This window comes from Trichosurus vulpecula, chromosome 3 (genome assembly GCF_011100635.1).
Source record: "Trichosurus vulpecula isolate mTriVul1 chromosome 3, mTriVul1.pri, whole genome shotgun sequence".
NCBI lineage: Eukaryota > Metazoa > Chordata > Mammalia > Diprotodontia > Phalangeridae > Trichosurus > Trichosurus vulpecula.
Window position 1 is genome coordinate 100,072,209 of NC_050575.1, and position 24,020 is coordinate 100,096,228.

The 24,020-nt window shown below is 43.2% G+C and overlaps 1 protein-coding gene across 1 annotated transcript in view; it reads left to right on the forward strand.

The window, feature by feature from the left end:
* The window catches only part of CHMP4B (charged multivesicular body protein 4B), a 61,114-nt gene extending 37,624 nt beyond the window's left edge, over positions 1-23,490 (forward strand). The window contains exons 2-5 of the mRNA XM_036751707.1: positions 16,070-16,247; positions 17,211-17,325; positions 19,393-19,519; positions 22,640-23,490. Of these exons, the coding sequence (XP_036607602.1) occupies positions 16,070-16,247; positions 17,211-17,325; positions 19,393-19,519; positions 22,640-22,704 (485 nt within the window). The 3' untranslated portion in view covers positions 22,705-23,490. The remainder of the gene's footprint in view (positions 1-16,069; positions 16,248-17,210; positions 17,326-19,392; positions 19,520-22,639) is intronic.
* The last annotated feature ends 530 nt before the right edge of the window (positions 23,491-24,020 follow it).

Here is a 24,020-nt window from a genome sequence, read left to right on the forward strand (position 1 = left end):
TAAAAATCCTTCATGTTTTCTCATTGCTTACCAAATAAAGTCTAAGTTCTTGTCCTGCCATTCAAGGCCCTCAATGATATGGCCCCAGCCCACCTTCTCAGACTTATCTGAAAAAAGTATTCATACTTCTGTATTTTAACCACTCTGTAGTTGTACTAGTTATTTTCTGGAATTGATCTGTGCTTTGCTAACTCCTTTATTCATGCTGCTTCTTTTGCCTGAAATAGCTCTCTCTCAGCCGTGTGATCTCCTTCTGTAGAAATCCCACCTTGTCCATGTCCTTCATGATGTGACCTTCCCTGATCAACACAACCTCTATCCTGCTCCGCAGCGACCATAGGACTTTGTACTTCTCTTTTGACACTTACTATATTTTCCGTGGAAAGAGTCTGAGTCATAGGATCCGGAGCTGAACGAGATCTGAGAGATCATCAGTAGCCCAGCCCTCTGTTTATGTAAATGAGGAAGCTGAGTCCCAGAGAAGTAAACCAGTTCAGCTCTACACTGCCCTCTTTTCTTGAGTCCCTTACCTCTTTATATCACCAACCTTGCCTTGTAAAACTTCAGCTTTGGGTCACCCCCACTATCCACTTGCTCTTATATACACGCTGCTGAAAAAAGTGGACAAAATCACAAAACCATGCTGACTGGGTCTACTGCAAATCTGTTACATAACCTCAACTGGGCCTTCACTGCTAGAAGGCAACCTTGTGCACCTCCCCAATTAACTTACTATTCTGCTGACCACGGTGGCTCTTCTAAACCTTTTCATCCCACCTCAAACCTCCCATAATTCTCCCTCCTTTCTCTCTCTCACCTGAGAATCTTGTCCTGTCGTTAACTGAAGAAATTGAGGCCATTTGCTGAGAGCTCCCTTCTCCCCTCCTTCTCACCTCATATTACCCAATTGCCTTCTGCCACTATCTCCTTCATCTCTTTCTTATGTGAAGAGGTTGTTCTTCTTGCCAAGGCGAACTGCTTTGCATATATGAGTGATCTCATTCCATCCGGTCTTCTCTAGAACATTGTCCCCTCTAGAGTCCTTGCTCTCACTGCCTGTCAGGCTTTCTGTCTGCTAGCTTCTTCTCTATTGCTTGTAAATGCCCATGTCTCTCCCATGATTCTTCCATGTCCAGTGTCATCTCACATCTCTCCTGCTTTTGATGGCTAAACTTCTTGAGAAGGCCGGCTTCAGTAGCTGGCTCCACATCCTCTGTTCTCACTCTTTTCTTAACTCTACCCAACCAACACAAACTTTTCTCACCATAGTTAATAATGCTCTCTCAGATTGCTAACTCTAACGGCCTTTTCCCAATACTCATCTTTCCTGACCTTTCTGTAGCTTTTGACACTGCTGATCATCAGGTGTTCAGGACACTACTGTCTCCTGGCTCTCCTACCTATCTTTTACCTATCTGACCCCTTCTCTGTCTCCTTTGCTGGATTTTCATCTGGGTCATGTCAGTTAACCAGGGGTCTGTCCTGGGTCCTCTTCTTCCTCTATACCATTTAATTTGGTGGTCTCATCAGCTCTTATGGATTCAGTGATCATCTCTACGCTGATGATTCTCAAATCTTTCTATCCAAGCCCTAGCCTCTATGCTAACGTCCAGTCTGTATCTCCAACCTCCTGCCTATTAGACATCTTGAACTGGATGTCCTTTAGGTATCATAAGCATTAACATGTCCAAAACTGAACTCCTCTTTCTTCCCCAAGCCCTCCCCCCTTCCAGACTTCCCTATTTCTTCCAAAGGCACCATCATCTTCCCAGTCCCCCAGGCTTGCGTCCTGGGTGTCATCCTCAACTCCTCATTCTCTTTCACTCCCCCATATTCAATCTTTTGCGAAGATTTTTCAGTTCTGCTTTAGTAACATTTCTTGTGTATGCCCCCTTCTCTCCTCTACCATTGTCACCACCCCGATGCAGGCCCTCATCTCCTCATACTCAGGCAGTAGCCTACTGGTTGTTCTGTCTGCCATAAGTCCTTCTCCGCTCCAGCCCATCCTTCGCTTAGCTGTCAAAGTCATCTTCTAAAAGCACAGGTCTGACCATGTCATCTTCCCTGTCACCTCTAAGATATAGAATCTTTTCTTTGATGTTCAAAGCCTTTCATCTCCCCCCACCCTCCCCAATCACCTTTCCAGTCTTCTTATACCTTACACTCCCCCCATGTTCTCTCCAATCCAGTCACACTGGCCCCTTTGCTATTCCTCAAACCACACACTTCCGTCTCCCAACCCAAGGCATTTTCATTGGCTGATCCACATGCCTGGAAGGCTCTCCTTCCTCATCTCTGCCTCGTGGCTTCCTTCAAGTCCCAGGTAAATTCTGCTTTCTACAGAAAGCTTTTCGTAAACCCCGTTAATTCTAGTGCCTTCCCTCTGTTGATTATCTCTAGTTTTTCATTTACATATCTCATTTGCACCTATTTCTCCTTTGCCTGTTGTCTCTCCAATTAGATTGTGAGCTCCTTGTAGTCAAGGCCTGTCTTTGACCTTTTGTCATATCTGCATTGATGGACTGCTGAGCTAGCACATGAGCTTAGGTCTCCTTGCTGTAAATCCAGCATAGCTCTGGGTCAGAGCCCCAGTTCTAATACTCACTAGTTCCGTGATCCTGGTCAAGTTGCTTTACTACCTCTCTGGGCCTCAGTTTCCTCCTCTGTAAAATGAGGGAGCTAGACAATGGCCTCTGAGAGTCCTTCCAGCACTGCATCTATAATCCTATGATTCTGTGACTTCTAGTAGTGCGTTGTCATGAGGCAGCACTTGGGCTCACAGACGTGGGTTCAAATCACAGCTCCTCTACTTCCTGATTCACTGCCCTTTCCACATCAGATCTGGGGCTTAGTACTAGGTATCACAAGCTTGATCTTATCAGCCAGGGAAAGCTCACCTGAAAGACCTTTGAGAGGGTATTTAGGCGGCAAAAGAAAAGACTGAGGAGGAAGCATGGTCATTATTTTCAGGTATCTGCTAGCTAGAAGAAGCAGATTTGTTCTCTTTGACTTCAGAGCACAAAACTAGGACTATGTTAAAGTTACATGAAGGAAGACAGATCTCAGCTTAACATAAGGAAGCATTTCTCCATAATTAGAACTGTCTAGAAATAGACTGGGTTGACTTGCAAGGTGAACTCAGGCAGAGGCAGAATGACCACTCATTGGGAATATTGTAGGGGGTTTGGTAGTGGTTCACCTAGAATGGCCTCTTGGGTCTTTTCCAACTCTTTAAGATTTTATGATTGGACTTAGAATGCAATACAGTACACATTTCTTAAGCCCCTATTCTGTGCCAGACACTATGCTGAGTGCTAGGGACACAAACAAGGAAACTGCCTCCCCCCCCCCACACACACACAAACACACACAGTCCCCACCCTCTAGGAGTTTGTAATCAAATGGGAGAAGAAAACACACAAAAGGAAGCTAAAAGGGGAAGGGGACAGAGGGTACTCTTAAGTGGAGATCATGATGATAGTGAAGTTGAAGCCAGCAGTGCAGCTGATGGTAACTGAAGACTTGGCTGGGCTTCTAGGACTTCTTTAAATGGAGGTTTTGGCAGTTTCTTGCTCCCTCCTCTAGCCCTCCATTCAGGGGGACAGAAGCAGCCAAGGGTCCTGGTGATGTGACAGTCCCAAAGCTGGAAGATGTAAAGAGAATTCTCCCAACACTTAGGGCTCGGCTGATGCAAAGGAAATAGAAGGTTTTTCACTGTCAGGGAGGACAGAAGAAGCGCATGTGGAGACCTGAGAGCATCCAAAGAAAGCAGTTTGAAAGTAGAAAGTAGAGCAGTGTGGATTGTCTCCATAAAAAGAAAAAGAGTTCCCGGAGTGCTGTCTTCTGTTCTCCTTTATTTCAGCCAACTTAACTCCTCCCCTATGTTTTTAGACTTTCACTTATGTTCTTCATTCATTGCAAACTGAGAAGATATGGCTGGCCTAGTTTGTTGAGCACTGAATTCTGATTTGAAAGTTTGTGTAAGTGTGTTACTTTGGTTTCTATATCTCATTGACTTAGCAAAACTAGAGTGTTTTTTGACAAGTATGGTTGGTCAGCCAAGCAGGAGTGATAGAATGCCCATTTTGGGCGTGGTATAGGGCATCTCAACTAAATAATGAAAGGGATAATCCTATGCCTCTGTTCAGCACTTAATTTTTACAGTGTACTGATAGACATTTTTATATTTTCTTTATGACCCTGTGTGGTAAGCAGGACAAGTATAATGCCATTTTACTAGTGAGACAATTAAGTCTGGAAGATGGGGAATGACCTGCTGCAATTCTAGCAGAGTGACAGGGCTGAGTTAAATTTATCTTCTGTCTCCTAGGCTAATGCCCTCTCCATTGCCCCATGAGGTCTGAAGGAGTAAGAGTCCTCTCATAGAGCTGAAAGGTACCTCGGAGATCATCTAGTGATGATGATAATACTTCATATTTATATAGCTGTTTGTGGCTGCAGAGAGTTTCACAGGTAGTAGAAGTAGTAATATTTCCATTTCACAGGTTAGAAAACTTAGGATTACATATGTGAGGTGATTTGCCCAACGTCGCATATCAGATTAATGTCACAGGCAGAGCTAGAACCTAAGTCTCTTGGCTTTTGGTCATTTCAGCTCAGCAGATAGTCCGGTGCTCTTTCATCACAGCATTAGCCCTTTGATTTTATAGATGAGGAAACAGAATTTTAAAAAATGATGGTGCGTATCTGCTAATATTTTTAAAGTGATGTGCCTTGTTTAAGTCACGTAGAGTAATGTTTGGGAGTACTGATTATCGAGCCTGTTCTTGTCATCTTTGTGATACTGGGACATGTTTTTCCCCTTCTGCCTCACTTGAACAGTGGTACCCCACACTCCTGCAGTTGATGATGAAGTTGGCAGTATCTCCGATTCAGTTCTTCTTGTCACTTTACAAACATTTGTGGTCCTGTCACTAAAGTGCCGTAGTTGAGAGTACCCTCTCCAGGCAACAGAGATCGAGTTAAGGTACCAGAGAAATAGAGATTGTAGAGAGCGATGCTGCACTGAAAAATCCAGTCAGCTCACGTCCAGCCCGGCCTCTCCAGCTGTGTGGGAACAAGTACAGCCTTGTCTCTGAACGTTTTTTCTAGTGTTTATTAAGAATGAAGTTTTCCTCCCCTCGTGTGAACCTTTGAAACGTGTTGTGTTGGGAGGGGACTCAGAGCCAGCAGGTGGCTAGAGCCCAGCCTCTGGGCCAGGCTTGGTTTCCACTGACATTAGGTATTCCTCGGACCTGCTTTCTGCTGCTGCCTTTTTGGAACTCAGAAACAAATCCATCGCTGACCTTTTAAGTGGCAAATAGGATTGAAAATAGATTTTAGAGATTTAGAACTGTGAGAGTCGTTTGAGATCATCTGGTCCCATTCTTCATCTTACAGGAGAGGGTTTTTACAGAGAGGTTCATTGACTTACAGTCATACAGGTAAGAAGTGGGAGAGCTGGGAGTTGAACCCAGAGCCTCCAATTTGAAATTCAGTGTTCTTTACACTGTGTAGTACAGCTATTTCTGTTCCAGTACAAAAGATTGGAAACTGAGGATGCAGTCAAGGCATGTCAGGAACACTGAACTGGAGGCAGGAGACTGCGTTCTAGTTCCTGCCTTTGCACTTGACACACACATGTCACCCTGGGCAAGTCAGTTTCCCTTATTTGTATGTTTTATCATCTATAAGACAGAGATAATAATAGCTCTGCCATTTTTGTCTCACAAGTATGTTGCATGGAAAGTTTATCCAAACTATGTAGTGCTTTAGAAATGAGAACTGTTCTCTGAAAAATGAGAGGATTTTGAACTAAATGATTTCTAAAGACCCCTTCCAGCTCCATAATTCTGTAATCCATGATTTTTGTAGCAGTACTTTTTATATAATCTTTATGCTCTTAGAATGCTAAAAAATTCATTCAGCATTCAATATACATTTATTAAGAACCTGATCCATATGTATAGTGGAAGGGGACAAAAAAACACTATGTTTGCATATCTGATCAAAGACTTTTAGATCTGAAAGAGACTTTAGTTATCCTAATCCAGCCCCAAACTTTGAATTTAATTAGTCTTCAACTAGGAATGGCAAACATTTCTGCTTTTTGTTTTCTTCCCTCTCCTACCACTGAAGATTCGTAAAGAATAAAGATTAATATCACTTTTCAATTATTTTTTGCATTAGCTTAAATATGGCTTATTAACAGTATGGAAAAATAATTGATTGAAATAGGTTTAGGGCAAAAGATTTTCCGTATCTCATGGAGAACCCAATTTGTAATAAACCTGATTTTCAGCCACAACAGTAATTTCTTGGAAGTGTCTCTTCTATCCTGTTGGTCCTGGCACAGTGTTGTGGAATCGAGCTTAAAAATAACTGTCCTGGTTCCATGAAAGATTTTTCCACCCTGATAGGAAGATAACATATTTCCGTGTTGGCTCTGGGGAGGTTTTTTTGCCTACACAAACAGAAGACTGAGTCCCTCGCAGTTCTCACACTAACACTACAAAATGCCTGGTGATTGGCAGGCCAGACTGCCAATCCAGTGACTGATCTGGAAGAAAGGGGATGAGCTTGTGCACTGCCAGTGTTCTCTTAGTCTTCACTGTGCCTGCATCCCAGTACTGATGGAGTGGTAACTGTTGGGGCCAGGCATTTGTGGATTCCACATGAAAATTTAAAATCCTGTCAACTCATGTTGAAAAATTACAGTTCTTAAATATTTTTGTCTATGGGAGACTTGGAGCTTTCCCTATTATAATGCAACTTGAATTAAAATACTTGCATATCACTGAAAGGGAAATTTTCTGTATTAAAATGCAGATTTCTGAAAAGTGATATTAAAGGGCTCTTTTGTTTTTACCATCAGTGTGCTTCCTAGCCCTAATCCCAGCTCATTGGTGGCATCTTTTGCTATTAGCAGTCCCTGCTTGGCTTCTGGAAAATTTCCTGGCCCCTCCCTTTTCTGCTTTCTAGCTCTCCTTGCTCAGCCTGGAGGCAGTGGATAGAGCAGGGGGCCTGGAGTGCGGAAGACCTGAGTTTAAATTCATCCTCAAACACGTCTAGCTGTGTCGCCTTGGGCAAGGTGCTTAACCTCTGCCTTAGTTTCCTCAACTGTAAAATGCGTTCAGTAACAGCACCTACCTCCCAGGGTTGTTGTGAAGATCAGATGAGGTGATATTTGTGAAGTGTTTAGCACAGCGGGGCACATGTGCTTAACAGATGCTTGTTCCCTTCCCTTTCCCCACCCCCATTTCATGTAGTTGAGGCAAGATTGGGTTTTTCAAAGAGGACTTTGCTTAGTAACTAAGGAAAAGAAGCAAAGAAAACAGGCTCTGGCTAGACAAATTATAGGTATCTAAACCTGAGCTATTCTTAATTTAGCCATATATGGCCAACACAAAATCCTGGGCTAACCACTAGCCACACATTCCCATTCATCTTCCCCTAGTCTTACCATGTGACTGCCTGGAGAGGAGGCCTGGATTGCTGTTTCCTGCCTGTGGCTCCATCTTAATTTCCCATTGCCTTCTGCTTGTAAGCTGATCCTGTGACGGGTTTCTCCCTAACCAGCTTCTCGGGTGAGGACTTCCTGGCTCTCTTAGCCCTCAGCGTTCCCAAGACCGGGCCTGTCTGTTTCTTCTTCTGTGGGTATTTGGGGGGCAGTTGTGAAGAGGCAAGAGCTGGATAAATTTCATGGGCAGTCCTGAGAATCAGTTAGCTATTCTCTGACCAAGTCACCAAGGTTTATTCAGTGTCTTCAGTGGGTCCCTTGCTCCAGGATTCGTACTGCTGTTCTTGTGTGTAACTTCTTTTGTGTGTAGGCTTTGCCTCCTTGCTTTATTTCACATTGTTACTGGAAAAATGGTGTCAATGCTCTCTTTTCCTTCCTCTCTCTGCTGCTGATGTGGGCTGTGCTTAGATAAACTCAGCTTCATTACCTTCTCCCACCCCCCACTCCTCAGTCATTCCCCTGTGTTTACTTGAGGCTGTCTTTGCCGTATCATGTTCTAGAAGATTGTTGATTTCTGTAAAAAAAATTTTCTGCATAACCCAGACTAGTTAATAGAAGAGGACTTAAGATTGAGGCACTGGATGAACATCTCCAGTTGCCTTTTTCTTTTTTGCTTTAGTAACATTTATAAACAAATGTTTCCTGAGCTCCTTAGAATTTTTAAAACTGTGCTGGGGATGTGGGGGTATACTAGTCAGCCTGCCAGTCAATAAGTATTTATGAAGCACCTACTATGCCAAGTGGAGGCAGCTAGGTAGCATAGGGGATAGAGCCTGGAGTCAGGAAGACCTGAATTCAAATGTGGCCTCATCCATGTACTAATTGTGTGACCCTGGTTTAGTCACTTAACCTGTTTGCCTTAATCCCCTGAAGAAGGAAATGGCAAAGCACTCCAGTATCTGCCAAAAAAAAAAAAAACTCCCGGACAATGTGGTCCACGGGTCGAGTCATACAACACCAAATGTGCCAAGCACTGTGCTAAGTGCTGGGGATACAAAGAAAGTGAAAAGACAGTTTCTGCTCTCAAAGAGCTGACAATCTAATGAGGGAAACGCCGTCCAGACAACTATGTACTTGCAAACCATCTATATACAGGATAAATAGGAAACAATTGACAGAGGCAAGACAGTCAAATTAAGAGGGGTTGGGAAAGACTATCTTGTAGGTGGGATATTAGCTGGGACTCCAGGAAGCCAGTAGGTGAAGATGAGAAGTGAGAGCATTCCAGGCATGGGGGATAGGAAGAGAAAATGTCTGGAGCTGAGAGAGGGACCAGGAGGCCAGGGTCACTGGATGGAGAAGAGTGGATGGGGGTGGGGCAGGGTATGGAAGGCTTTGAATGCTAAACAGAGGATTTTGTACTTGATTCTGGAGGTGCTAGGAAGCCACTGGAGTTTACTGAGGGGGGCGGGTGATATGATCAAATGTACCCTTTAGGAAGATCACTTTGGTCGATGAGTAGAAGATGAACTGGAACAGGGAGAGACTTGAGGCCAACACACTAACCAGCAGGCTATTTCGATAGTCCAGGTGTGAGGTGATGGGCCCACACCATAAAGACAGTGCAAATCACAATTTCTGCCCTCTTCCCAGAGCTTGTAGATTTGGAAGAGACATAAAGCAGTAAATCACAATAACATAAGCATTTACTCAGTGCATACTGGGTATAGAGCTGGCACAGGGTGGTGGTGGGTGCTGAGTGTGTGATTCAGAATCAAGGTCTGGGCTCAAATCCCTCCTGACACTGGCTATGTGATCTTGGGCAAGTCATTGAATGGGGCCTCAGTTTCTCCACCTGCAAAATGAAGATACTAATATGTCACAGCTTTTTTATGAGGTTGAAATGAGATATTATATGGAAAGTACTTAGAAAACTTTAGAAGTAGAACATAAAGGTCCTTTGTGAAATAACTATGACATATAAGTAACTGTTATTCACAAGACTCGTTGATACAGGACAGAAGTGTCGCGTGTACTTTGTACAACATTCCTTTTATGGCTCTTTTTCTATAGATAACAGCGGCCTTGGTAACGTTGTGAAGTAACCATCTGGAGCCTAATGTTGATGCCGGGGTGCTAGAGTTAATGTTCCTGTAGTAGCGCCGCCAGCGCAGGTGATTAGGTTGTTTTGCTTCCTGCCGGAGCTCTAGCTAGGAATTCCATGAGTGATTCGAGATCTGTTGTGTTTGCACCTGCTTCATTCTCCAGCTGTTCCAGTTTGGTCCTCTACTGCACAGCCAGAGAGAGACCCTTGGGCCCTTAGGCTTAGGCCTTGGGGAACGAATGGGAGAGGTTGTACTGCAGATGGAAGGATCTGTGATCGAGGGACGAAGAGGACTGAGAGGCACGGGAACAAATGGCTGGACCGACCCATGGTCACCTCACTCATTATTTCTCTGCCTAGAGCAGTGTCCTAGTAGAACTGTCAAGGGCATGGTGATATGTATGGATTCCAAGGCTGCAAGTTCCCCATCTCCGCCTAACCTTGAAGGAGAGCAGAGGGGAGTCAGGGCTCCAGCTAGACTATAATAGTGCCGTTAGGTTTTTTGTTAAAGTGATGGTCCTAGGGAGTGTCCTTTAGGTAAGTGATTGATTTTTGTGAGTTTCCATTCTGTGTGGGTTCTGTGTCAGCTGATTTCCTACCTACTCAATGTTAACTTCCTATTTTTATGGAGAAGGCTGTTTAGCTGCCCATTCACTGAAGCTGGCGACCTGGAGTTCTTTCTCACTCTCTTCATAGCCTGTAGATTGATAAGTCATGTTGATTCCACCTCCACAGCATCCATCCCCTCCTTTCCACACCTACAGTCAGCACCCTCATTCAGGCCTTTTTCACCTCTCATCTAGAACACTGGAATAGCTTCCTAATTAGTCTCCCTGTCCAGTTCATCTGAAGACAGGTCTGACCATGTCATTGCTCTATTAAGAAAAAGTTGTGCTTCTGGAGTAATCAAAGGCAAATTCCTCTTTGGCATCTCAGTCATTTACTGTAGAGTAAAGGGTTCATCCCGTCTTTCTCCTCCCCTCATGCTGTCCAGGCATATTTGTAGCCAAAATGACCTGCTTTCTGTTTCCCATACCTGACACCCCATCTCCTGCCTCTGTGCCCATAACTAGAATGGGCTCTCTCCTCATCTCTGCCTCTTGGACTGACTGACTCCCTTTAGGGCTGTCACCTCCTCCCCAAGGCCTTTCCTTTCCCTTCCCCTCCTCTAGTCATTAGCGCTTTCTCTTCCATATCCAAAAAAGTTACTTTGCATTTATTTTATATTTACTTCTATGTGTATATGCTTTCCCTCAGTGGAACGTAAGCTCTTTGAGGGCCCAGCACATGGGAGTTGCTTAATAAATGCATATGAAATTTTTTTTAAATTATACAAGTAACTGTCAAAAACAAATACACAACAAGGATTAAATCCTGCCCCAAGCCTTTAGCCTTTAACAAGGCATAACCAGACAGGTTAACAAGCAAAGAAAATGCTTTTGTTCCACACCTCCTCCCAGGCCTGCGTGAAGTTCTGCCACCTTTTAGGACTACACTCTTTTTTGTCCACTTCTCTCTCTGCCTTCTGCAAAATCAGAAACATAGTTTAATGTGGATTGTAAGGCCTTCTGCTTTTTCCTCTGACCCTAACGTGGGGGTGGGGGTGGGGCTCCATTCAGATAGCCCTCTCTCCTACCTCTCCTTTTCTTCCTTCCTCTCATTCCCCTAACCCCGCTTTCCTCTCTCTTCTCCATGGTTGTAGGCAGTAGTTCTATTGAATTGATCAGTAGCTAGGTAAGACCTTTACCTGATATTTATTGAAAATATTTTTCTCAATTTGTTTCTTTTAAATATATTGCTTTTTGCTGTGCCAAATCTCCTAATCTTTTTATAATCATACCCATCACTTTTGTCTCTAGTGATTTTTCTCCCCATTTGATAAAATGTTTATAGGAAGTAAAATCATTTATTATAAAATCTCTCCAGATCTTTTTCTCCACTTTTAGGTTTGTCCCTACATGCGCCTGTGCATTGTCTTAGATGGGGTATCTCACCAAGCTTTCTTTAAACTGGTTTTTCCTTCTACTGCTTCTCGTTGTTCTTTGAGTTGATGTATTGATCATCATTTTCCTCTATTTTTCTGTCCTTAAGATTGGGCAAATGGAATTTACCTTCTGAACCAGTGTTGCCATTAGCTGCTATGTACCTCTGCTTGTTGAGTGTGTCAGTTGTTATATTTTTAGACTCATTTGGTCTACCCCTTACGGCAGTTGATTTATGTTGGTTCAGCTTATGTATGAAATTGTTAAAATCCGTATTGATGTCCTGTCCTCCATCCATTTTTCATTTTTTGGAATCAATAACTTCTTTAAACAGGCCAAGTTAGAGTTTTAATTGCACACCATATTTTTTGCCCATTCTTCTTCTAGCTCTGTATTAATTTTGACCCTTGCTCTAACAAATCAAGAGTCTGACTGTACCCAAGCAGCTGATTCAGAAATGATTCCTGCATTGGGAACAAGTAATTTCTTGTCTGTTTCATTTTTTATGCTCTTCAGTGCTCACCATGCCCTGTGCCTTACAATTATTTTCTTGAAGGAAGTATTCATGATAGATAATACGGTATATATGTGAAGCCTCTATGTAGTCTACAAATCTTTGGTTTTCTGAGCCATGTTTTCAAACGTGTTTTTTCACTGTTCTCAGCTGGCAGTTGAAGTCATCTAATATCAAAGTATATATCAGTTTAATTTGGAGGATTTTATTGAATTCTTCATAGAATTTCTGTGCATCTTCATCCTCTAGCAGATGTTGGCATAATCTGAAGTTAATTTTGTGCTGGTCATTCTGCAAATCGTTATCATGAACACCTGTAACAGATGACCAAATGTTCCGTACAATGATGTTTCTTATCTCTTTGTACACTGTTAAACAAACTACCTACTTCTTTCTTTGCTTTTCCAGAGAGAATCTATGAGGCATCTCTCCATGTAGTTTCAACTTCTTTTGTCTTTTGGTTTCATTTATAGTGAGAATGCCAAGATGGATGAATTTCATTTCTTCTGGCAGCAATGTCTACTGACTGGCTATTTGACAGACGTCGAACATTTACAGTGCCTACCGTTTGGATGTTTGTAGGTGGTCTCAAAACTGTTGGATTCTTAGCACACTCTAGCACTGTTTTTTCTCCCCCCTTAGGAGGCTGTCAGTGCAGACTCAGTGACACACTGCATGAGACTGGTGGCCCTTTTGTATTTTTCTTTATTTCGTGGGTTTCAATGGCCAAATAGTTTATCCCCAAGTGGCCAACCTACTGGTGATGAATGCTGCCTCTTCATGCTTAGCTGAACAATCCCTTGGACACCATACAGTCTTTTGCTCAGACTGTACTCAAAACCTTTCCAGGATGATAGAACCTAACAAAGCTTGTAGTCTTTGAGTCACATCTACACCTTGATGAAAAATTGGAATAGGATTTAGAAGAACATCATTTATTCATCAGGTTCTGTTCTATGGGCTTTCTGCTCTGTTCCATTAGGGTTTTTCTTTGAAAAAGAATTTTGTTCTATAATTGACAAATGTCATCCAACGTGAACATTTCCAAATACACAAAAGCACAGAAGGAGGATTGTATACAAAACCATGACCTGTGTTATGTACAGCTAGTATTTTTTTTATAGAATTCAATAAATCCAACACTTTGGTTCCAGAACTGCTCTGCTTGTCTATCTCCTTCTGGACTTCCTTCCTGTGCATTTTAAACATACTACAGTTTTCTTTTCTTCCCCCTTCTTCTTTTTCTTCCCTTTTTTTCCTGTGCATTTTAAAGGTACTATAGTTTTCTTTTTTTTTTTTTTTTTTTTGCATCCCCTTAACTAGGCCCACTTTCCCTCCCAAATGCCCCCTCTCCAAATTAAAAAAAAGGACAAGAACTCTAAAACCCTCCCTGATACATCACCTGAGCGTTGCAGGAAGGATCGCTAACATAGCCCATGGACTGGTCGGCCACCTCTGATTGGCTGGATGTGCTGCTGCAATGACATGTCAGGATCCTAAGCCCTAACAGCCACAGGCTTGGGTACCTGGGTTCCTTGGGGACTCATCTAAGCTAAGTTTCCACTCGTGATCGAAGGAAAAACCAGAGTTATCACTGGCCCAAGGGCCACCTCCCTCATCCAGCACCATGGTCTCTGCCTCCAGCTCTGGGGGACAGTGATGCCCATGGCTGCATTTCTGTGCTTCTGAACTGCTCAGAAGCTCCTGCTCCTGCCCTTCTACCACTCCACCTCAACTGTTTGTGACCCCCCAGGGTTTCCCTGTTCTGGGGCCAAGTGGTACCAGCTGGAAGGGGGGCTGGCCACCCCCATGTAGGTGAAAAGACTGTTGGGTTGAACAAATTTATACTTTGGCCATGTCCAGGATAAGAGTTCTCCATCCCTCTGTCAGATGGTTGGGTGACATGCTTCATCAGCCCTCTCTCCTGCATCGATCTGAGTTGTTTTTCTTTATAGTGTTGTAGTTACTACATAAATTGTTCTGGTTTGCTCACTTCAGTCTGCATCAGTTCATTTGTCTTCTCAGTTTCCTCAGAATCTTTTACTTTTGTAATTTGTTACAAAGCAATAATTTGTTCAGCCATTTCCCATGAACACCTTAATTTCCAGTTCTCTGATACAACAAATTTTTTGTACATGTGGTTCCTTTTCCTCTTTCTTTGATCTCTTTGATGGTATTCCTAGGTCAAAGGGTATGCACAGTTTTAGTGACTTTTAGGGGTACCAATACACAGTTCTAACAGTGTGTTAGTATGCCTGTCTTCCCTCAACTCCAATAATTACCTTTTTTTGGGTTATCTTGACCAATTTAATGGGTGTGAGATTCTCTATTTTTTTTTAGTTGATGTTTATTGAAATCTGTCCCTTGCTTTCTATTTATTTATTTGTTTACTTATTTATTTGTTTGTTTATTTATGGCAGGGTTAGGGTTGGGAGAGTGGAGGGTGGCTTCAATATGGTTGTATGGACATTGAGAGTGGCTCTCTGCACCCTGCCACAAGTCAGCGGAGTATCCTATAGATTGTGGTCTTCCTGTTGAATGAAACTAATTGTTTTAAAAAACTGTGGCTTATGTTTTACTGCTCTTTCAAATGCTTATGTTGTCATACAGTTGATAATAATATAGAACATAGGGAGAGATTCATGAGCTCCTCTTGTCATCTGTCCCCATCAGCTCCCTTTTTTATTGCAGAGAAGGGGTTCATCTGCAGAACTGGAGATTTTGCTGTTTGTACTTCCCAGGTTGTTCCATAAAGATGCCAGATCAGTTCTCAGTACCAGTCCTTATGTAGATTTTTAATTTTTTAAGACAAAATTTCCTGTTAATCCCTGCCTTTTGTTTCCTTTCTCTAAACCAGCTCTCTATCCATAATAAAAGTTTTCTCACCAGTCCTATGATGACTTTTTTTTTTCCTTAATAGCTGTTGATATACAGCTCTTTTAAAGGCCTTTTAAAAAGAGGCTAAGTAGGTTATAGCTAATAATTCACCTTTATGTGCATTACTATATACCTGTAAGACAGATAACACTAGCACACCGGATGGCTGCTAGCACAGGTTTGCTCTTGATCTGGTCAGAAAGAAAAGACAGCTTCAGAGGGGTTAATAATCTTACTTTATTCTAGTCTAGTCTTCTCACAAGGGTTGCTGATAATGGAAGCACAATTCCTACAGCATTCCCTGATCACCCTTCTTGAAGGGGTTAGCAAGAAGGGGGGGCAACTACCTCTATGTCTCGATAGGGTCAGTTGAGACAGGCACAACTTGTGTATTCCCCTAAATCTCCTTAAGCCTCGATGGGGGCCAGTTGAGGCAAACACAGATTCCCCCCAAGTCTTGATGGGGGTCAGTCAAGGCACATAAGCGTTCCAGCTTGTGCATTGTACAACCCTAAAGGTTCCCCTACTCACTGACCAGTGCCTACCCGCAGACAAAGAAGCCGTATTGCCAACAATAGCCTCACAAGTTTGCATCACCTCATCCCTGTATCTCACTGCGCAGTCTCAGTGGATGTTTATAATTGAGGCACAAATGTTTACATTATTTATTGTTATATAATGCTTGGCAAACGTGGTGGAGATGTTTTGAACCGTGATCACGAGAGCTCCTATCTAATACCTGGGAATGAGAGATTGTTATGGCTATGGATCCTGGGAAACTGAACTCTAGAAATAATAACAAAAATCCACTTTACACACACTAAAATCTACCTTACTTACACTACCGCTTAAAATAATGTCAGGAAATTTATCAGATAGGATTTTGTCCCATAGAAGTCATTGGACAGGGAATTCACTTTGAGGGCTTAATCACAATGGTGATGTTTTCATCTGGTTAAACAATACTCTTCCCATCAGTGCTGATTTTAATGTAACTTGAATAAAGAAACAAAAGATAATCTAGGTTTGGACATGTTTTCTACAGTTTTTGTCCTACAAAGTGTGATGGAATAAGCTATAGCCCTTTTAGATGATGATTTTTTTGAAACCCTATTTTCTTCTCTCTTGTTCAGCTGCCCTTCAAGCACTCAAGCGCAAGAAGAGATACGAGAAACAGCTGGCCCAGATTGATGGTACATTGTCGACAATCGAGTTTCAGAGGGAAGCCCTTGAGAATGCCAATACTAACACCGAAGTACTCAAGAACATGGGTTATGCTGCAAAAGCCATGAAGGCCGCCCACGACAACATGTAAGTTATCCATGGGGGGAGTGAGCGTGTTCAGAAATTCTCTTCTGCACCCTGGGTCGCAGTTTCCTTATCTATAAAAGAAGGCAGTTGGGTTAGATGATCTCTAAGATCTCTCCTGGCTCTAATGCCCATATACTTAAATTATAATTCCATAGTAATGCCTCATTTATCTAGCATTGTTGGGCAGAGTTCTGAAGCTTACCCCTTAACTTAGTTCCCAGGCTTTTTATTTTAACCTTTTTTTATGGAAAAATATACAACATGTGTTGTTGAAATAGATCATGGCAAACAGAATTTCTCCTTTTCTTGGCGTCTCGTTTACCATTAATGTACATATCCACAGTTGTCCTGGATGTCTTTACATTATTTGTCCTTCACTAAATGGCCCCAGATTGTCGAATTTCTTAAGTTCTTGTGTCTTCTCTTCATAGTTTTCCCATGTCTTCCCTCACAGCAAAGCTGTCAGCAGTTATTTCCTCCTGCTGTGGTAAATGCCTGCTTGTTAGAACTTTGTGGTATAGACTTTAAGTAAAGGCTTGATGAAGGGGCTTTCCTGTGTCTTAAAACGGAGAGGCTGCTGGATGAATGAGGTGTTAACATTTGTGTGTTAGTTAGCTATAGAAAATATTTAGTGTTTTTTTTTTTTCTTTTCAGTGGATTTGGGGGCCATCTAGGTTTCCTGGGCATGACTATATTTAAACAGTTAGGTGATGGTTCTGCTTGTTGCGCTGGATTCAGAATTACCCTTGGTCTATAAAAAGAAAGAAAACTAACATTGCCAAAGAGTTTATTCAGAGTAGGGAATTATAATTTGTTGGGAGGAGGTGAAGTGGGGACATGGTCCATGCCAGAGAAACTGCGTTCTCACTTTCCAGTAATTAAGGCTCCCTTACGAGAGCCACTCAGACCCTGTTGTGTATGTGCACCTTGACTGACATGGCATATGTTATCGCTTGTTTAAAGGGATATCGATAAAGTAGATGAGCTAATGCAGGACATTGCTGACCAGCAGGAACTTGCAGAGGAGATATCCACAGCTATTTCCAAACCTGTAGGATTTGGGGAAGAGTTTGATGAGGTAAGTGACTTGACACAGATCAGTTATATAAACTGAACAAATTCAAACCCTTCTGTAGCTATCCAGTAGTTTTACAGACTTCCCAGCTTGCCTCAGACACGATTACTTTCTTTTCTGTAGACTAGGTGTAACAACAGTGCCACTTTGCAGCTACTGTGGCTGTGCAAGACCCATAACAGCAGTGCACAGAAGGGCTGCTAGCACAGGTTCTTTGATCTGCTTTTCTAAGGAAAGCAACTTTAAGGGGTTAACAGTCTCACTTTAATTAAACATAAATACATCATTCACTTAGTTCAGGGGAAAAAGTTAGCACCCTGAACTTCAGAGCAAATACAAACAGAAATTACAAGCAGAAATTATAAACAGAGTGAAATAATATGAATCAACAGACAGGCTTCTGTCTGACCATAGACATTATATACATAGTTACCAGAGAAAGAAGCACCAACATCTGGGTTTCCAAAGCCGGGGCGGGGGGGGGGGGGTGTTCCAACGGCTACCCAGAGTCTTATCTGGCCAAATCACCAACATTCTTCCAGTGAGTGTGCCCCCAAAGCAAAATGGCAACCTCAGAGCACATATACCCTGTTCAGGGCCCTGAGGGCTCAGTGCCTACTTAGCAAAAGGGTATGGTAAAGATCTTTAATCACTAGCACCACATCATATACATTGTTTCCAATCAGTGACTCTTGATTCAAACAAAGTCAGACTCAAAGACACCACTTGCCTCAGTGCTGAGAAGCACTCCAAAACAAAAGACAGCAAAAGGTCCTACTTTACCTGCCATTGCATTTACAAAGGCAAAGGCACTTGATTGCCTTAGTGCTGAGAAGCACTCCAAAACAAAAGACAGCAAAAGGCCCCACTTTACCTGCCCAATGCAAACAAAGGCAAGACTCATTGAAGGCATTTGATTGCCTTAGCATTCCAAAAGAGAAAACAGTAAAAAAAGAAGTCCCACTCTGCTTAACATTACACTAGGATTTGGGGAACAAATATTTTTTTCCCCCTCCAGAACATTTAGGTGAGAGCTGGCCAATTTCTTCCAGTTCTAGAATTGTCAGAATGCTTATTGCTCCCTGAATAGAAGCACAGGTTAGCTGAGCATGCACTGTATCTCACACCTTGTTGATCTAAGGTCCAAGGGTCTTCTCAGGAGCTGCCCAGGTACTTTGGAGTAATTTGGGACTGCATATCTCTTGACCTTTTCAGTAAAGCAGAACTGCATGGTAAAGCATGTCATCATTCCTCAGATTTAGCAATGCTAACTGTCAGAGTTTATCCCTCATGAACATAGGGCATCATAGTGTCCATCTTTTCTGTGACATAGAAAGCCAAAGTGTGTGACTGTAAGACTTTTCCCTCAATACTGATGTTTTCACGATGGATGGCTACAGTTACGTGTAACTCAGTAAACATTTATTAAGTGCTTAGTGTATGCCGGGTCACTGTCTTAGGCACTGGGTTTACCCAAGAAAAAAAGGAAATAATCTCTGCTGTCAATGAGCTTATGTTCTAGTGGGGGATATAGTCTGTACAGAGATCAGTAAGTACAAGGTAATTTAAGGAGGGTGAGAACTAGCTGGAGGTGGGGCAAGGGAGATAAGGTAAGGCTTGTAGGGAGTGCCAGCTGAGCCAAGCTTTGGGGGAAGCTAAGTATTTCAGTAGTCAGTGATGAGGAGGGTGTCTGTTCTAGGCATGGTGACAGCGTGTAGAGAAGCACAGAGAGAGACGACACGTTGAGTTTGGGAAGCGACTTAGTCGTCCAGTCTGGCTGAATTGTAGAGTATGTACAGGGAAACGAAGGCAGCCAGAAAGTTCAGTTGGAGTCAGGTTGTGGATGACTTTATATGCCAGGCTGAGGATTTTACGACTTATTCTACAGGCAGTAAGGAACCACTATAGGTTTTTGAGTCGAGATAAACCCGTGTCTTCCACTCGCCTCTCTCTTGATCAGAATTCAGACAGCAGCATTTGAACAGGCAGTCATTGGGTCTGAAGCGGTGCAGTCTGGGATTGGGATTTCCCCATGCTGACACATTTCACTCTTGTATTTCCCTCTTTCAGGACGAGCTCATGGCAGAACTAGAGGAACTAGAACAGGAAGAACTAGACAAAAATTTGCTGGAAATCAATGGTCCAGAAACAGTCCCGCTACCAAATGTGCCCTCTATAGCGCTGCCGGCAAAGCCAGGTAAGCACTTCATTGTCTCCTGAGTTCATCCAGGCTGTGAATACCAGGTTAGTGTCTAGTTGGACATTCTGACAAGCAGGCACCTGTATATCTTTGTTTTGCTCATGGTTTTCTCACACGATCTTATGCAGATTTAGCTCTGTATATGTAATCTTAGTCATAATTCCTTCTTGGACATGGTGCCGAGCAAGAGAAATTTTTGGCCAAAGGTGGAACATTGGGGAATTTCCGTGGAACATTAGGTTCTGGATGGCCCTTTGCAGGAGTGGTGGCATTTTCATGAATTGCGAATGCTTAAGCTCCAGAAATAACTCTGGTGGAAAAGGGAGATTGGAGCAATTGAGGCCGTTTCAAAGGCCTGCTTCATGAAGTACTCATCTGCCTTTGGAAGCTAGCTGATCGTCATCATGTGAGAGGAGCCCTGGACTGGGAGTTAGGGGACCTAAGTTCTTGTCCGACTCTCGTTATGCATTCAGCAAAATATAGTTTTACATGACTTCACATGTATAATGGGTATCATATTGCTAGCCTTCTTAATGGGTGTGGGAGGGGCTAGAGGAAGGGAGGGAATTTGGAATCAAACTGGAAAAAAAATGTTAAAAATTCACACACACACTCATCAAACATTTAAGTGCCTACTACGTACAAGACACCGGTTAGTAGGGTTATAAGGACAAATGGAACCGGCCTTCACCCTCAGAGATGTATTGTGGGATATAATGTGTTAAGAGACAAACAGAAGAGAATTTGAGAAGGGAGAGAAAACTGAATTGGGGACAGGAGAGACAGGAAGCAGGTGGCTCAGGTCGAAGTCTGTGATAATAATCCCTGTCAGAGATGATGAAGGCCTGAATTCATACGGTGGCTGTGTGAATACAGAGGAGGGGATAGAAGCAAGAGATGTGAATTTTTACCTCCTCAGCAAGATGTGCCATTGGCAGCTTGTTGAACATAGGGGATTTGGGAGAATAAGATGAATGTCTGATTGCCAGCTGAGGTGCTGGAGAGATAGTGATGCTAGCAGCAAAGACAGAGAAGTTTGGAGGAGAAATGGGTTGGGGGCAAGTATAATTCATTCTGCTTTGCACGTGTGGAATCTGAGATGTATGTAGGATATCCAGGTGGAGACAGCAGCAGCCAGCTGGTGCTGTGGGACTGAAGCTTACCAGTTCACTAATTGTTCTTTTCCCTATCCAGGACTCAGATTCTCCATGTGTAAAGTGAAAGGGGTTAGAGCAGGAGTGGGGAACCTGTGGCTTTGAGGCCGCATGTGGCTTTCTAGGTCCTTGGGTGCAGCCTTTTGACTGAGTCCAAGTTTTACAGAACATATTCTTTTATTAAGGGGATTTGTTCTGTGAAGTTTGGATTCAGTCAAAGGGCTGCATTTGAGGTCCTATAGGGCCATTGTGGCCTTGAGGCCTCAGGTTCCCCACCCTTGGGTTAGACAGTGATTTCCATTTTTTTTCTCCCACCCCTCTTCCAGTTTTAAAGGGGGAAAAACACCCCTCATAACAAATACACATTGTCAAGCAAAGCAAATTCTCCTGTTCTCCATGTCCAAAAATGTGTGTCATTCTGTATCTTGAGTCCATCCCCTCCAGCAAGAAGCATAGATCATCATCTGGAATCATGGATGGAGTCTTTCAAAGTTATTTGTCTTTACAGTGTTGTTTAGTAATTTCTTAAGTCCCCTTTAAGCTCTCAGTCTTTGCCAGAACTCCAGACGGGGTCCCAAAGAGTTGAGCATGACCGAAGTAACAGCACAAGGACAATGATCCTCAGCTTTGACATTGTATAGATCAGCTTTCAGCTCAGAGAAGTACTGTTTGGGATGATAATAGCTGACGTTTATGTAACTCTCTAAGAGTTACAGAATGTTTTTTTTTTAATAATGTGCCTTAATCTCTCTGCTAAGACAGCCCCCTCCCCCCGCCCCCCAACTCACCAGGGGACAAATTGGTCTTAGTGCTATTTAGTCACTAAGACATAGTGGGGACAGCAACTCATTTAGTCCAGGGGTGCCCAAAGGCTTCTGCAAAGGGAATTTGAGAGTTGGAAACAAGTAAAATGGCTCAGGAGCAGGGCCCCTGAAGGGGTTTCCGCCAGTAGTGAGTGCCCTTCTCGCTTTTCCTTGGAGGCCTCGGAGACAGAATTATCCTATTGCAAGAGCCAGAGTTGCTTGATCAGCATCTCTTCCTCTAGCAAGGGGGTTGAATTTGTAAAGAAGGCATAGGAAGCAAACAAATGGGTCCATCTTTTTTATTCATTTAGCAGACATTTGTTAAGAGATTGTGGTACAGTGGACTGGGGCCTGGTTCTGTTCCTGGTTCTTCAGTTACAGTCTGTGTGACTTTGAACAAGTCATTTCACCCCTGAATCTCAAGTTTTTCTGTTTCTAAAATGAGACAATCCTTTGCCTTGCCTACCCTTATAAATTGCCATGAGACTCAAATGAGACGTTTTTGGGAAAGTGCTTTGTAATTTTCAGGCGTGATGTAAAGTTACTCTTTTCATTCCTGGTGTAATATATTCATGGTGTGGCACTGAGTGGAGAACTTCCCCTCTCTGTAGATCTCTTCTTTCACCAAATCCTGCTTCTGGGTGTCCAGGTGCCCCAGATAATTTCCAGTGGGGTATGGGTGTCTGGTGCAGACAGCTGCTAGAAAGGGGCAGAGAGCCCTTGGCTTCAGGATTTGTGACAGGCAAAAGCTGGCAAGAAGGCACTATAGCAGTGAACCATCCTCAGTGTCCTCGCCTCACACGTTTAAGAAGGAAATGGATTCCTCCCAATGAGGGTGAAGCCCCAAAATGAATCATCATTGACGTCCTCATCACATGATCATTCCTGCCAGATGAAAGCAGTCAGGGAGAAGGGAAGGGGGCGGGAGGAGGAGGAGGGGCTGAGCTGCTTCTCAGCCTCTCTGGCATTTAGGGCCAGCTTATCAGAGCAGCGGAGCACTTCCCATGGAACTGGGAACGAGGGGAGGGGCTGTTTATATAACCAGATCTGGTACAGCGATGAACTGGCCTGTGTATGGGGAGAAAAGGGAGTTTTTAAAACAAGTAGCTTTTCTCAATATTTACCTTCCTTTTTCCCTCCTCTTCTCCCCCCTTTTATAGCCAAGAAGAAGGAAGAGGACGAGGATGACTTGAAAGAGCTGGAGTCCTGGGCTGAAACTATGTAATTGGTACAGCTCTATATAATCGGTACAACTCTACCGGCTTGTATAAAAACAGACTCTGGTCACCTGTTGCAATGGGTGTATGCGTGTGGTGTGGGGGAGGAAAACCATCTTTATCTCTTGGATCTTAACCCAAGGCAGTGGGCCTGCATCGCTGCATACTGGATAGCATGGTCTGCACCGAGCGGGAGGGGGCGCAGCTGGGGGGAGGGGGAAGGGAGTTGCCTGCTGTTTATAATGTTGAATTTCTGTAAAATAAAAATGTATTTGCAAATCCAGCATTCAGCTTTTGGACTATGCTAACTCATTGCTGGATCCTCGATTGGAATTTATTGTTCAGAATTGAAATGCTCTTCAAATGTAGTCTTTGTCCTTTTAAGTCGGTTGAAATGTCCCACATGCCTTTGTAAGTCTTGGCACTTAAAGAGAAGCCGTAGGTTTCTCTCTCATGTTCAGCTGTAATAATGCATTTGGTTTTCGGTCTCTGTATCTATGTCCACGGACTGTCTGGCTGCCTTTGTATTTATCGCTCCACTCCTCCCCTTTCACTCCAGATTATTTTCCTTTTTAAGTTTGTGAAACTGATTTGAAATGGACAAAGTTCTCTTGGAAGCAGGTGAGATTATTAGGGTTAAATTCCAGCTGTACATTTTTTAACATAGCTCTACAGAAGTGTTCATTGCTGTTTGTGATAACTGATTGATATAGCTCATTGGAACATGTGCATACATTTATATTCAGATGAAACTATGGTTTGCACTGTCTATTAAATATCTCGATTAATTTTCATATGTGGCCATCTCGTTCATTTGATCATTTACCACTAGACCTGATAAAAATCACGTTCAGCCTTTGAAACTCAGTACAGTGCCGTGTCTGACGGTGTTTCCTGGCAACAAATGGAAGACGTGAGCCTGGAGCAGGTTTTCTGGTGCCCAGAGTCCTGTAGCTGTACTTTACCTCGAGGTGTTTCCCTTGCTGAGCCCCCTCTGGGCATGTCTGTAACACTACATAAGCTCTTCTTAAACTCCAGGACCCAGGAGGCTTCTCTGCTTTTCAGCATCACCTCAGCCAATGGGGAAGCATGGCAGGACCCGCCTCCAGAAACTCCCTGAGCCGGATATCTGAGGTGTGTCAAAGAAAATGGCTGTCTACTTGATGGTGTGTGACAAACAGATCCAATCCCCCCAGCAACCTCTGCTTGGGCTCTGACCTATGACCTAGCCTTAAACTGGCCCCACCTCCCCCAGGTGGTTGGAAAACGAGACTTCTTTGAAAGCCCAATCTTACTGCTCTCGGCTGGGGCAACTGAAGCCGTC